This window comes from Pseudorasbora parva, chromosome 22 (genome assembly GCF_024679245.1).
Source record: "Pseudorasbora parva isolate DD20220531a chromosome 22, ASM2467924v1, whole genome shotgun sequence".
In the NCBI taxonomy this organism is placed as follows: Eukaryota; Metazoa; Chordata; class Actinopteri; order Cypriniformes; family Gobionidae; genus Pseudorasbora; species Pseudorasbora parva.
In genome coordinates this window covers 26,191,813-26,205,338 of record NC_090193.1, presented here as the reverse complement: position 1 = coordinate 26,205,338, position 13,526 = coordinate 26,191,813, and the positions used below count along the sequence as shown (strand labels likewise).

The 13,526-nt window shown below is 36.3% G+C and overlaps 2 protein-coding genes across 2 annotated transcripts; one reads left to right on the top strand and one right to left on the bottom strand.

Moving 5' to 3' along the window:
* Nucleotides 1-273: 273 nt before the first annotated feature.
* Nucleotides 274-7,998, bottom strand: cxxc1b (CXXC finger protein 1b). The gene is made up of 14 exons (XM_067430989.1): nt 7,778-7,998; nt 7,340-7,455; nt 7,152-7,252; nt 6,922-7,046; nt 3,364-3,519; nt 3,152-3,289; nt 2,876-2,986; nt 2,614-2,792; nt 1,646-1,853; nt 1,401-1,511; nt 1,243-1,292; nt 876-972; nt 620-772; nt 274-539 (listed from the first exon to the last, which is right to left on the bottom strand). The coding sequence occupies exons 1-14, from the start codon at nt 7,778-7,780 to the stop codon at nt 393-395; spliced, it is 1,695 nt and encodes a 564-aa protein (XP_067287090.1). The 5' UTR covers nt 7,781-7,998; the 3' UTR covers nt 274-392.
* A 426-nt stretch (nt 7,999-8,424) lies between these two features.
* si:dkey-245f22.3 (uncharacterized protein LOC492819 homolog) lies at nt 8,425-12,300 on the top strand. The gene is made up of 6 exons (XM_067432430.1): nt 8,425-8,441; nt 8,918-8,968; nt 9,447-9,565; nt 9,670-9,807; nt 9,879-10,109; nt 11,755-12,300. Exons 3-6 carry the CDS (start codon nt 9,472-9,474, stop codon nt 12,066-12,068), a joined length of 777 nt encoding a protein of 258 aa, XP_067288531.1. The 5' UTR covers nt 8,425-8,441; nt 8,918-8,968; nt 9,447-9,471; the 3' UTR covers nt 12,069-12,300.
* Nucleotides 12,301-13,526: the final 1,226 nt, after the last annotated feature.

Genomic DNA, 13,526 nt, shown 5'->3' with positions numbered 1-13,526 from the left:
AAAAAGATCAAAAGTAAATGAATGTCCCAGTTACACTTAATGATGTCACATTTCTTTGGTTAAATATTACTTTCCCTTACATAAAAAAATATTTCCCAAAATCTTATTTGTGTAGAAATATTATGAAGTCTATAAACTATTGGAAGGGGGAAAAATTAATTGGGGTGGGTGTGTGTGGGTGGGTGGGGGGGTAAATTAATACACCTCTGAAGAGAACTGACTGTCTTCAGAAAATCCTCAGTGCATCCCTAAACTTAATCAATAAAGACTGAATGAGACATGACGTATATGTTTATTATGAATGACTGTCCAAGTAGTGACAAATATACAATATGAAAAGTATACAAATATAAACAAATCATTTTTCAAGTGAGCACTGATAGTTCACATGGCTATCTGTCTTTGTTGCTGCGGAGGTCAGTGGTGAGGGGGTCGTGCTGGATGGTTTGGTGGAGCATGAGGGCCAGTAGTCCTGCTCTGTTGGTCATGGCCGTTCTCACATTGCGTTCTTGTTCAAACAACTCATCCAGCTTGTACCACTGTTAAGAGGGAAAACATATGAGTGTATAAAAATAAATTAAGACTACTATGACAATAAGTTTTGAAGGACTTAACTGACCACTCTGACACGCTCCAGGTCCACCTCTGCCCGTCTGAGCTTCTCCCAGCAGTAATGCTTGTTGCACTTGCGTTTCGAGACTCTGCAGTACTCTCCAGTCGGCTCAAAAACGTTACGCACTAGTGGACATCCACACACTTCATCTCCTGGGACCTGTGAAGAGAAAAGCAGAAATACAAATCAAGATATGACGAGATTTTAAAAGATGTGGTTTAGTCCATGCAGAATTATGGCAAGACCATCACTAAATTCTCACCTTTGGGTCTCTGGAATGTTCTGGACATAAAACTTGGAGTCTCTTGCAGTATGTTTTACTCTGAGGGTTGTACACGTCACAGAAGAGTCTTGTTGCCCTGATAGAATAATTAAAAAAATAAATAATAATAGAGCTTTATTTATATATTACTGTATGAACAGTCTTGGTTTAAAAACATTTAAGTTGCAAATAACAATTATTCCATGGCTATTATATATATATTTTAAATGGCATTAAAATGAGCAAAGAGAGGAAGTGTCGATATAATAAGAAAACTAAGATTTTCTAAGTGAACCGAGGATATTCAGGGACATTTAAACAAAACTGCTGTAGTAGACCATAATAATTTCAATTATATCTCTCTTACCCTTCTATTCTGGTAGGGAAAATGGAACCGAAAGAGGTCTGGCTTTCATACTGTTAAAATAATAAACCAAGCATTAGTATAACCAATTAATTTTCAGCGTTCAGTGGGATCATAATCAGTAACTGAAAAACGAGCTCAGAAAAAAAACATATATTGACCTTGGCATAACATCTCTCCATATGCCTCAGCGCCACCTTGGGGTTGACGGGGTGACTGCAGGACACGCAGAATATCTGAAGGTCTGTGTCTTCACTGTCCGTTTCATTCACCTGCAAGAAAGGACATTAGCTTTACACACTAATATATGACAAGATCTCTGAAACACACAAAATCTAACTCTTACCAGTTATTTTCTATAAAATTCTAATGATATAACAATGAGAAAGCATTAGTGGAAACTCACATCCTCATCCTGTTGGACCACCTGCTGCTTGGCTTTGGCAATGATGCCCTCGAGCTCGTGGAAACGACGTTCCATTTCAGCAAGGCGCATTCGCGCAGCCTGCTGCTCCCTGCGGATGCGCTCCAGCTGTTTTTTGCCCTGTTCCTCAGCGACGCAGGGGCTTTGCTGCCACTGCTGGATTCGTTGCGGGAGGATCTCGTAGATCCGGCTGCACAGATTGCCAGATCAATAATTCAATACAATCTTTTTAAAACACATTAAACCAGTGTTGGTATAACATTGCATGATCTTTCAGTGATAACTGACTGTACTTAAAGTCAGCATGAAATAAAAATGTTTTGTTTGTTATGGTATATAGAAGGGGTGTAACGATACAGATTCGTAACAATCACGTTAACTCACGATTATCAGCGTATTGATTCAGTATTTAGAGTCATTAATGACAATTTTCATTTTTGGGTGAACTAACCCTTTAAGTTTGAGAGGAATGGAGTTTAAATGGAGGTACAGAAATCTCTATGGTTTCTTGAAAAATATCTTAAGAAAATCTTATAGGTTTGAAGCGACATGAGGGTGAGAACATGACTTTACATTTTTGAGTGAATTTTACCTTTGATAATACTAACTCAATCACAATTAATGTTGTCTACTTCATCAATACATATCGTCGCATTTTTATATTGCAATATTTCGATAGGGATTTAAACCCCCTAGTATATAGCAGTATTTGTTATAAAAGATTTATCTTTAAATCAAAATAACTTCCCCTATCTCTTGCAGTGACGACATCTCTGATGTTGCGTTTTTGACAACCTGTCACTCACATGACATCACAGCAATAGCAAATGAAAATCCAATTAATTCCAGATGGACCAAATCAAGTCCTGCCCTCAGACATACGTCACAGTGTGAAAGAAAAGACTACCGTAGAACTTCCGTTACATGCCGACTTCAACGACATAACCTACTTGGCAGCTAGCTTCATGCCACAGTCCTCAGAGCAGTATTTTGAGTTTGGACGTGTCAGCTCAATACAGTTGGGCCCCAGGCACTGTTGCATGTCTCCTCCATGTCTGCTGTCTCCCCTCTCGCTGTGTCGCAAACGATCACGGTGCTTTTGTTTCTGCTTGTGGCGACGGGACTCTTTCTGTAAAAAAAGACCACAATTGACAAAAACCATTTTATAGATTAAAATGTATTATCTATTAAGCACTGTGTTCCTCATTGTACCTTTTTGTCAAATTTTTTGTCTCTCCTCTTGACGTGCTTGACTTTTATAGCCTTCTTCCGTGGGACAGGACTGTAAAGTGGGCCGTCTTCATCATCCTCACTGCCCCATGACTAAAAACAAAGGTCACGAGGGTGAGATTAATTTTATAATGCTGAGAACTAAGCAAATCTCAAACATACTCCTGTTAAAAAAAACCTCTTAAACCTGACAAGAGTTCAAATGAATGCATGTATATACTAAGTGGTTGTGGTTGAGCAACAGCAATTAGCCATTACCGCATTTCTGTCCTTGTAGTGCTCATATGGCTCCATATCATTCTCATCGTAATCATCTAAGTATCGTCTATCTCTGTGCATTATATTGTCCTTTCTCTCACGGAGAGAAAACTCCTCGTCCCGAACACGTAGCATTTTCTGCATAAACAATGGGAAAGAGTTAACATCAAAACAAAAACGGCATAATAAACCACCTATATAAAGACACTCACCCGAGCACGGACGACACACTGCCTTAGACGACATTTCTGACGAATCTTGTTTGGGCCCCCAAATTTCTTCATGTCTTTACAGAAGTCACACTGACCACAATCCTCAGTCCTAGTGCAGGGTTCACATTCACCACACATACGGGCAGATCGCTTCACCTGGAATGCAATTATTAGAGGTCCACAATATAATATTGTACTATATTATCGCTTAAAATGTAATATTTATGAATTCCTATAGTATACATTCAGGTTTAATGACTTCATGACGGTTATATTGGGTTGTTCAGTACATGGCTGACTGATTTGAAATGCTAATCTCTCTCTTATATACATCTGTTATAATCGTGCCGCGCATTATAATCAATCACACACGATTCTGTTGAGCGCAATATCTAATAATCAGAGGCGTTCAGATTAGTCATCTCTGAAACGGCCGAATTTTGATCAGAGCACACTCAGTCACTGAAATCTAATCTCATCATAAACAACACATCAGAGATGTACGTATGAGATTCATTCATCATACAGTGATTGACTGTTTTTGTTCTATTTCAACAGAAAAAATTGTTTAAAACAAAGACCACGGCAAACCCTTAGTTCATCTGATGTTACTGGCATAAAGCTGGCTTTATGCCAGACGCTCGATGTTCGTAAATTTAGGGACAGTCTCTAAAGTTATACACGACATTGGTATACACGCATCTAACTTTAATAGCATTTGAAGAGAATGACTAGTTGTAATCAACCAGCTGTAAAGTGTTCCGTCTTGGTGTCAGGTATGATGCACACCTTTTTGATTTTTGATATTTAATAAAAGAAACTGTCAAATCATATTTGCTGATAGAACACTGGTGAGAATATTGCTTGACAATGAATTATATTTACATCAAACAATATTTCTTTTCAGACAAGCAACTGTTAGTGTTTCTCTGATTAAGGAGCTTTGGAGACAACATTACCAGAGCTAAATATAACTTTTTGATGACTTGCCATGTTATACATTTCATGTAGACTTGATTTGGGTGTGTACAGTGGTCATTTACATTTACAGTGTCTGGTGAGCAAAAAAGTTAATGTCAAGCAATACATGCACGCTGTGTGCGTGCATGTATTTTTATGTATGTATGTATGTATGTATGTATGCATGTGTATAAATAAAAAAATAAAAATATATATATATAATTAGTGAAATATATAATTTACTTAATTCTTCCAAAAATGGGCAGTATTACATTGTTGCTATTAAAATAAAAAATACACACAATTCAAACAATTTATAATATATACTGGTAAAACTTAATTTACAGTGTCCTTGTAACACAAGTTACATGTGATTATTATAGTATAAATTAAACATAATTACATGCAACTAACCATAAAACAAACCCTATTCCTATCCCTATAGTAAGTACATGCTGTGAATTATTATTACTCAGTACTTAATTAGCTAGTAATTACACTAAAAAGAGCACTTTAAATTAAGTGTAGCCTATAGTACTGCGGAAAAAGTTTTATATTAGTATTTTCACACACACACAAAAAATGTATATATATCTATAAATAATATATAAAAGTTATTTATATCAATTTATATTCCCAAACATTTCTTTTGCCATTAATTGTAATAATCCAGTGATTTTTTTGTACACACAAGGAGTCAACAGCTGGTGTGTTTCACAGAGATCTGATCTCTCCATCAGAGTCCAAAGGTATATACTAGGGATGTTAAAAGTACTGGTACTTTGGTACCAACCAAGTCTGTACTAAAATTAAAACAAAGTGATATCAGCATTTCTGTAGTACCATAGCCTATAATATATATTCGGTACCCACTAATTGGCTGCTTTCAGTCGCTTCCCTATTTATCTAAGCGCAGGGCTCCAGACTGTAGCCACAAATATACTAGTGTCTGTGAACTTTAAACTGCAAAATACTATTTAAATATTAATCCTGCATGTTCTGCGTCTGTGTGAATGAATGCCGCAGACACACGGTTTCATTTGCGGAGCGTGCATGCACACGCACGCATGACACTCCTCGTGATTTTAACCTCTGTCGTGTCACTATAATTATGAGGACATGAACGCATAATTTTTATAAATTCCGCTTCATGAGCACTTCATGAGCATTTACCATTACACTAATAAAACGGTCATATCATGAACAAAGACAGACACTCAAAGGTCATGGCAACCCATCAAAATAAAAAGGTTTGACTTAAAGAAATTGACAGAAATATATTAGGCTACTGTTGTACAGTAGATTTAGCTATGTCTCTATGTAATACTAATAATACTACTAATAATAATAATAATGAATATAATTAGGTGTGCATAGAGAGTTGCTATGCACTTCACTTGATCTTTTTTATTAAACAATGTTTACTTTTAAACAGCATGTAGTCATTTTTGTACATGCATTTTACTTATGATTATCATCATAAATAATTGGTGAATTGGGTTGCCTGTTCACCGCTTCTCCACCCACAAATCATGTTAACTGTACAGATTTAGATTTTATTTTATTTTATTATGACTGTGACTAGTCAAACAGTCAGAGCTTAAATTGGGACTGTTGCTGATTGCTGGCAGCCACTGAGAGGACGTTGTTTGTCATTTGCTGTTTTCCACCACTTCTCTGCTGTTTTTGTTTTCTTGCGGTTGCTTATGGTTTGAAGGACATTTCATGTTGCTTGCTGCGGCTGCTCTCTCTTCTGGGTGTCGGCTGCATGGTGGCTGAGGTTGCCGGTTGATTGGCGGCATTTGCACTGGGCTAGCGTCATCAGCGTCCGGCATGATGTTGAGATGTCTTCCACTTCTCGGCTGTGCCTCTGTTCCGTCTTGCATTGCAGCCGTGGAATGGCTTGGACTTCTGCGCTGACACTGGTGTGCCCACAGAAGTGCCCGGAAAACTTAGTTTGCCTCCTGCACGTTGCTGCAGTGGTCCCCTCCGTCTGGTCACTGCCGAATTGGGAATATGTGGCAATAGAGCCTCTAGCACTGGGAGAATTGTAAAGCATGGAGTGGACCACAGTGTACTGTGGAGCTTACAGAGACTTCCACCATCAGCTCTGTTTTCTGTTGAGAAAAGCTTTTAACTGTTATGTGTTGGTTGATTGTTTGTATTACTCTGTATTTTTTTTACTTGTTATTCTTTTTTTTCCCTTTTCCATTGTTTCACTTTGAGATTCTTCGGAATGAAGTGCGTTATAAATAAAATCTATTATTATTTGTAGTAGAAGTATAAATAATAAACTCGATGACTAGAATTTAATGGGGGGGGGAAATAATAATTTATTTTTAAATTAATTTATTTATTTGAATAAATTTATATTATTAAATAATATTTTAATAATAAAATAAAAAAATGCTGTGGGACTGAAATTGGTACAGAGAACCATAAAACTTTTTATTGGTACTGACTACTGTAATTTTGGTAATGTGACATCCCTAGTTTATACCATATAAAATTGTCAAACTAGCCACCAAACCAATAATGCAAGAGAAAGTGTTGTGTAAAGCAAACTAAGATATAAGAACGAACTGAAGAAACACTAACTTTAGACCCACGGCGCTTATCGATCTTGTACTCTGGAGTGCTGGACCGTTTTTCAACCCTTTCTGGCTCAATGTCTTTATCACGGTTCTTTTTCCGGTAACGTATTGAAAGAGATGGATCCATTTCTAAGAGATAAAGAATATATTAGAAAAAGATACAACTAATATTGTAACAAAATATAATATGACAACGTGCATGTTTAAATATTTTAAGATGAACAAATCACTGACTCTGACACTGGTGGCAGTACCACTCCCTGATAGCTTTGGCCATCTTCTCTGTCACATTTATACAGTGACCATGGAACCACTCATTGCAGTTGTCACAACCACTGTGGGGGAAAAGATTTGATCCAAATTAGCTCTCAGTTTGGACATACACAATCATAATCATAAAAGAATGGAAAAATTTGTCTTACATCATGAAGCAGTTTATGTCTGGTTTTCGACAAATGCAGTAAAGAGGAGCATTCTCTCCATCTACGACAGATTTGCCCATAGCCGGAGCCTGGTCCGTATCAGACATCTCGCTGTCCTGTGAAGACCGGTTTACAAATACATCAATTGCAAGACACACTCAAAGAAAATAACATCAAAACATACAAAGAAAATATTTGTATGGCATTTTATTAGAAATAATAAATAATAGCATTAAAATATTAAATTAAATATCCATATGAACAAATGTTCAACATCAGTTAGTTAGTCACAATATTAACACGATAGCACACTTGATAGCGAGAAAAACGATTAATTACCTCAACATTAGTGTAATAACTAATTCGTTCTTTCATTTGCAATGAGCGCCTGAGAACTACTTTTGGAGCTAACATGCTATCAGATCATAATAGACTTACCATGGCTGCTCTCCGCCTTCTAAAAGATCCGATCAAACCGAGCAAATTAGGATTAATTGAGATTGAGTCTCACTGCTTGAACACGTAAATGCTCGGAATGCCCCGACCTTGATAACAGTCAAATTCCCCACAAAAAAACAGGAACGGGAACAATATTACAAACCTAGGCTAATTGTTAGCGTGGGCAGAGGATAGCGTTGTTTCGGTTCTGTTAGAGCAGAGGGTTGATTGTCATAATAAAAGTCCTCGTTATGAAGCTGTTCATTTTGTATAGGTAGTTTACAGACAAAGTACATTCTCTCCACATGATGATGATTGAAGGACTTAATAATCAGTGTTTTCTGCCCCCATAATACTTTTTGGACCAAATTCTAAACAACATCAATAATAATAATAATTAAAAAAAAATAAAAAAAAATAAAAAATAATAATAATAATAATAATAATAATAATAATAATAATAATAATAATAATTGTTGTTGTTGTTTTTGTTGTAATAAATGTTATTGCATGTTTTATTGCTAGGGGGTGTGGTACATGTGCGTCCTATCATCAACACTATGAGTATGCTAACGAATAGATAATGATCAGACAACGGCCCCTGCAGAGCAAGAGAGAGTCAATCTGACATCTGAGGGGCGATGAGATGAATGTGGTGTGGAAGGTTAGTGAATTTTCATAAACTTAAATGATCAAATATAATACTTGAGATTGTATATGGTATAACTTGGCTATTAGAAAACAAGTAAGACGGGAGGTAACATTATGTTCTTGTTGTTTTATTAATTATTTTAATTTTACAAAGGAACTATCATAAATATTGCATCACTGTTAGACTGCTAATATCTGTATCTGTATACATTTGGTGACAAAATGCCGCAAGTTGATAGCCTAAATGATGAAGAGGTAGGTGTTTTTACGATAGGCTAAATATTTGGTCCTAAAATATCTTTGGTGAAGTTTAGGTTGGGGACAGTTAAATAATTTGTAATGTTGAATTCTGTGTGATAAGAATATTATACCTATTGAACATTTTTGTTTTAACATTCACTGTATTTTAATCAGGTTTCAATAAGGTAGGCTATATGTTTATTAATTGAAAAAAAATGGTTTGTTTCTTTGTTTGATTTTCAAAACAAGATTTTGAAATCTGCTTGGAAAGACATTTTCCTGGCTTCTCTCTGATTTAAGGTAAGCAAACATTGGACTAATAGGTTGCTGAAATTTATTGCCCTCTTTACATCTAGGATGCTTTTTATCCCTGTCACACAATATGTTTGCCAAATGGATTGAGATTAATAATAGATTAATGACTCTGGCACTTTTTGCTCCATCAGTACTTTTTACGCTAGACTTTGTATTTTTTTTTTTCCGTATATATATATATATATGTATGTATGTATAAATCAGAAATTATTACATCCATCAATAAAAAAGTCACAAAACAAGAAAACTGAAATGGTGTTCACATTATTAACTTAGTTCCATGATATATGAACATGTAAAGTGATCAATTAGCTTTCTCCATACTGTTAGTATTTAATATATGCCACAGACTATAGCGCATCTATTCTCTCTGCTTCCTGTGTTTGAATATTTAATGACATGGTTAGGAATTCAAATGCTCCGGCATTTTTAGTCTACATCTTTACACATATTCTTGTTGTAGTGAATACTGAGAGGAGTTTTAAAAGATGAATTGTGACCATAAGGATAAACAATGTGGCCGGTCACCAACTGGATCAAAATCCAGCTTTCGTGAAGATGACCAAATTCATTCAGTTCCAAGTATGACAACTTTTCAAAACTCTGCTAAAACTTTTCTGTTCTCTTTTAATACATCATTAGAGAGGAAAAGAGCAACTGATAATGTGCTTTATTTATTTTTATAGACTCATCTGATGAAAAAGACTTGGAATCCACCAGAACATGTCTAAAGGATAATGAACTATCACCATCCGAGGAACTCTCTGGGAAGGAAAACTCATGTCTTATTTCTCCTCTCAGCAAAACGAAACCACTACCATTTGGTAAAAATCCTTCACACTACCTATTTTTAAGCTAACATCCAAATAACTTTAATATTGTTTCCTCATTATAGATGTGCATATTAAAGAAGTCTCCGCAGATGTGAAAAAGCCACTTCAAGATGTTCTGAATGCTCCTGGCAGTGACATCAGTAATGCCTTTCCTGTCTGCGTTCAGCTACCCACAAACCACCTGAAAAACTCACATATGACCGCTTTTAAAGCAACACACCGTCATCGCAAAATTAGCCGCTCATCCACCTCCACATTGAAAAGTCGACTGAGCCTGAAAGCCCCAGCTGAAGGTAAGCAACACCTCAAATTACATTTGACTCAATGAAATGAGGGATTCAATTTTTATGACATCTAATGCATTATAGATGTAACTGGAGTCCTCACTAACAGCACTGATAACAGCTTTTCTTCCTGTCATCCTTTATCATAAGTATTTAGCTACAGTTTTGAGGGAATGCACGCACACCCCAAACTTTTTTAGTGTGCTGCTGATTAGTAACATAAAGGCTCTTAAACTAATACAAAACAGGATAGCAGTTTTATGATGTACTACAGTGTCAGCAAAGCTGCTTTATTTGTGGTTACCACATCAATATTTTGTCTGTTACAGCCATTAAAGGAATATTCCGGGTTCAATACAAGTTAAGCTCAGTCAACAGCACTTGTGGTGTAATGTTGTTGATTACCACAAACATTTATTTGGACTCTTCTCTCCTTTTCTTAAAAAAAAAGCAAAAATCTTATCAAATAAATCACATATTAACCTTTTCTGTGTAAAGTTATATTCAATTTGACCATGTAACATAAAAGGACTGTAAAAACAACTTTCAGCTCAAAAGTCGGGATGAAACAGAGGTTGTGATAAACTTTCTTCCCTATCATGACATGTATCCGAGTGAAAGGGCTGCTTGAATAAGACAAAATGGGCGGGACTTGATTTTGTCCTTTGAGAATTGATTGGATCGCCATGGTTTGTGATTGCTGTGATGTCTTGTGAGTGACAGGTTGTTTCCGCTCTAATTTATCCCAAAGGTGTTCTATCAGGTTGAGGTCAGGACTCTGTGCAGACCAGTCAGGTTCCTCCACACCAAACACACCAGACATCCATGTCTTTATGGACCTTGCTTTATGCACTGGTGCATAGTCATATTAGAACAGGAAGGGACTATCCCCAAACTGTTCCCACAAAGTTGGGAGCATGGAATTGGCAAAAATCCTTCCTTTCAGAGGAAAATCCAGAGTTCCTTTCACTGGAGCTAAGGGGCCAAGCCCAACCCCTGAAAAACAAACTTTACACTTGGCACAGTGCAGTCAGACCTTTCTCCCAGCAGTTGCCAAACCCAGACCTGTCAATCAGATTGTCAGACAGCGAAGTGTGATTCGTCATTCCAGACTGCTCTAGAGTCCAGTGGCATGGGTATGTCCAAGTGAAATGGCTTCTCAAACAAGAAAAAATGGACAGGACTTGATTTTGTTCATCAAGAATAGTTTGGATCATCATGGTTTGCTATTGCTGTGATCTAATGTGAATGACAGGTTGTTCCGCACTCGTGGCAGTAAACACATCATCAGAGGCGGAGAGGAGAGGAGAGGAGAGGAGAGGAGAGGAGAGGAGAGGAGAGGAGAGGAGAGGAGAGGAGAGGAGAGGAGAGGAGAGGAGAGGAGAGGAGAGGAGAGGAGAGGAGAGGAGAGGAGAGGAGAGGAGTTTGATGAATTATGATGAATACTGCAATCAAAAATTAGTGTCAATTTTGATTTCATGGTGACTTTAGCAGACTAATCTAAGCTTATTGTTATAAGGGCTTATTCACTTCCATTGTAAATGCCTCACTGTATAACCTCTTTTTAATAATAAAAAAAGTTATATTAAATGCAGAACATGCATTTAATCTCACATATTAAACATTTTCTTCTATTTTTTTCTTCCACATCTAGACCTGTGCGCATCCTTTTTGTTAGCGTGTTTGTTCTGCAAGTTTTGGGATTGCGTGCTGGCCGTCGGTGACGGGTGTCAGTACTGCGTGGCCTCAATCTGTACATCCTTCTGCTCTCACGCATGTTGTTGCGACCCTTCCTCTCTGGAGGACCTCATGGGTTTCTGCCCATGTTGCAGCTGTGGTGAGTACATGGAGGCTTGCGGCTGCAACTGGGGAGAAAGCACCTTTGACTGCTCCATTTGCGATCTCTGTACACAGACGACTGAGTGTCTGGAACTCGGCATGGAACTCTCTCAGCTTCTGTTTCACTAGCTGCACGGGCTCACGGTCATTTATATGCTGGTCATGACAATCAGATAACGCTGGAATGGAATGTAGCGAAATGTAATGTGCTGATTTCACAAGCATGTAAATCTGCTGGTTGATTGTGGCTATGATACTGCACGGCTGCATTTGATACCGCATTTTCACACTGCATCAGAGGGGGAAAAACATATACTGTTTACATATCACCTGAATTAGAATATTTCAAAATATTAAGACGTTTTTGTGCAGCTCATTGCAATTTGAGAGTAAATATAATTGGTAATTGGTTAATCTTCCAGTGAGATAAGAAATTTTATTTCATGTTTTAAGCAAAAAACTTGCTTCATTTTGGCGATTTCCTCAGAAAACAAGACTTTTATGTATCTTAATTTGATTTGTGTACATATCTAACATTTTCTCATGAAAATAAATAGCTTTTATTGCCTCTGAAGTATTTTGTGTGATGCAATGATTCATATCATCATGGATTTGGTAAGACAATGTTAGACTGCATTATACTAAATCTATCTTGTATTCTATATTCTAGAATAAAAAATAAAACCTATGTTTTATGTTTTAAAGCTCTTTTGTGTGAAATGGATGCAAGTTAGTCGATGTATGCATAAGAGCTACTTTATTTGTTTACCAAAAACTGATAACTTGCACATCAAATCTATTATATTTAATTAATATTGAGATGAAACTGGAGGTAAATGTGCAAATGATCAATCAGATTTGATTGCATTAAAAAAAAAAAAAAAAAAAAAAAAAAAAAGAGTGCTATTGATGTAGAGTTTGTAAAAATAAATAACGAAAAACGTTTGGGGGAAAAAGTCAAGCATAATGAGATTTCTTTTTCCTCATCAGTTTATTTTAGCCAATTAAATACCATCAACACATTTCAAATATAATAAATCTTTTCTCAGTTTTAAATTATCTGCTCTAAAAAAATCTGTTTATAATATAAAAAAGAACAAAACCTTCCCTTTAATTGAGTACAGATGTAATGAAAGTAAAGATGGCAATGACACACACCGGCAGCTGAAGAATAACTGGCAATTCATTTTTAATGAGCAGAAATATGTCTTTAGACACACCAACGCTTACTTCTAAGGACTGTACTGTCAGCAAATGAGACAAACATTTTATTGCTTTGTGACTTCACACAATGAAATCATTTCAAACTTATGCCTATTCTGTGCTTTTGACACAGGAAAAAGGATAGGGAAATTGCATAATCTAATCACAACATTCAAGTTTTGAAATATATTTTACAAGTATATGCTTTTAGCTTTAAATCATATAGTTTTATATATCATACATTCATATGAATTGCTGCAGAACTCACAGAGAAAAACTTTAAAACATTTGGAGACTCATTTAGTTCTCTATATTTACAAACCCAAGAAATTACTATTGTTCCTTGAAGCTAAAGGCACAGTCTGATCAGAGATGAAATTAATT

What these genes read in the sequence shown, in the direction of transcription:
- cxxc1b (XM_067430989.1), bottom strand. An exon ending in AGTGTGTCGTCCGTGCTCGG is followed by an intron (nt 3,290 to 3,363) that starts GTGAGTGTCTTT and finishes TTGTTTATGCAG; the next exon opens with AAAATGCTACGTGTTCGGGA. An exon ending in GGCATGAAGCTAGCTGCCAA is followed by an intron (nt 1,854 to 2,613) that starts GTAGGTTATGTC and finishes CAATCTGTGCAG; the next exon opens with CCGGATCTACGAGATCCTCC.
- si:dkey-245f22.3 (XM_067432430.1), top strand. Translation starts at nt 9,472, where the DNA reads ATGAATTGTGACCATAAGGATAAACAATGTGGCCGGTCACCAACTGGA. An exon ending in CCAAATTCATTCAGTTCCAA is followed by an intron (nt 9,566 to 9,669) that starts GTATGACAACTT and finishes TTATTTTTATAG; the next exon opens with ACTCATCTGATGAAAAAGAC. An exon ending in AACGAAACCACTACCATTTG is followed by an intron (nt 9,808 to 9,878) that starts GTAAAAATCCTT and finishes TCCTCATTATAG; the next exon opens with ATGTGCATATTAAAGAAGTC.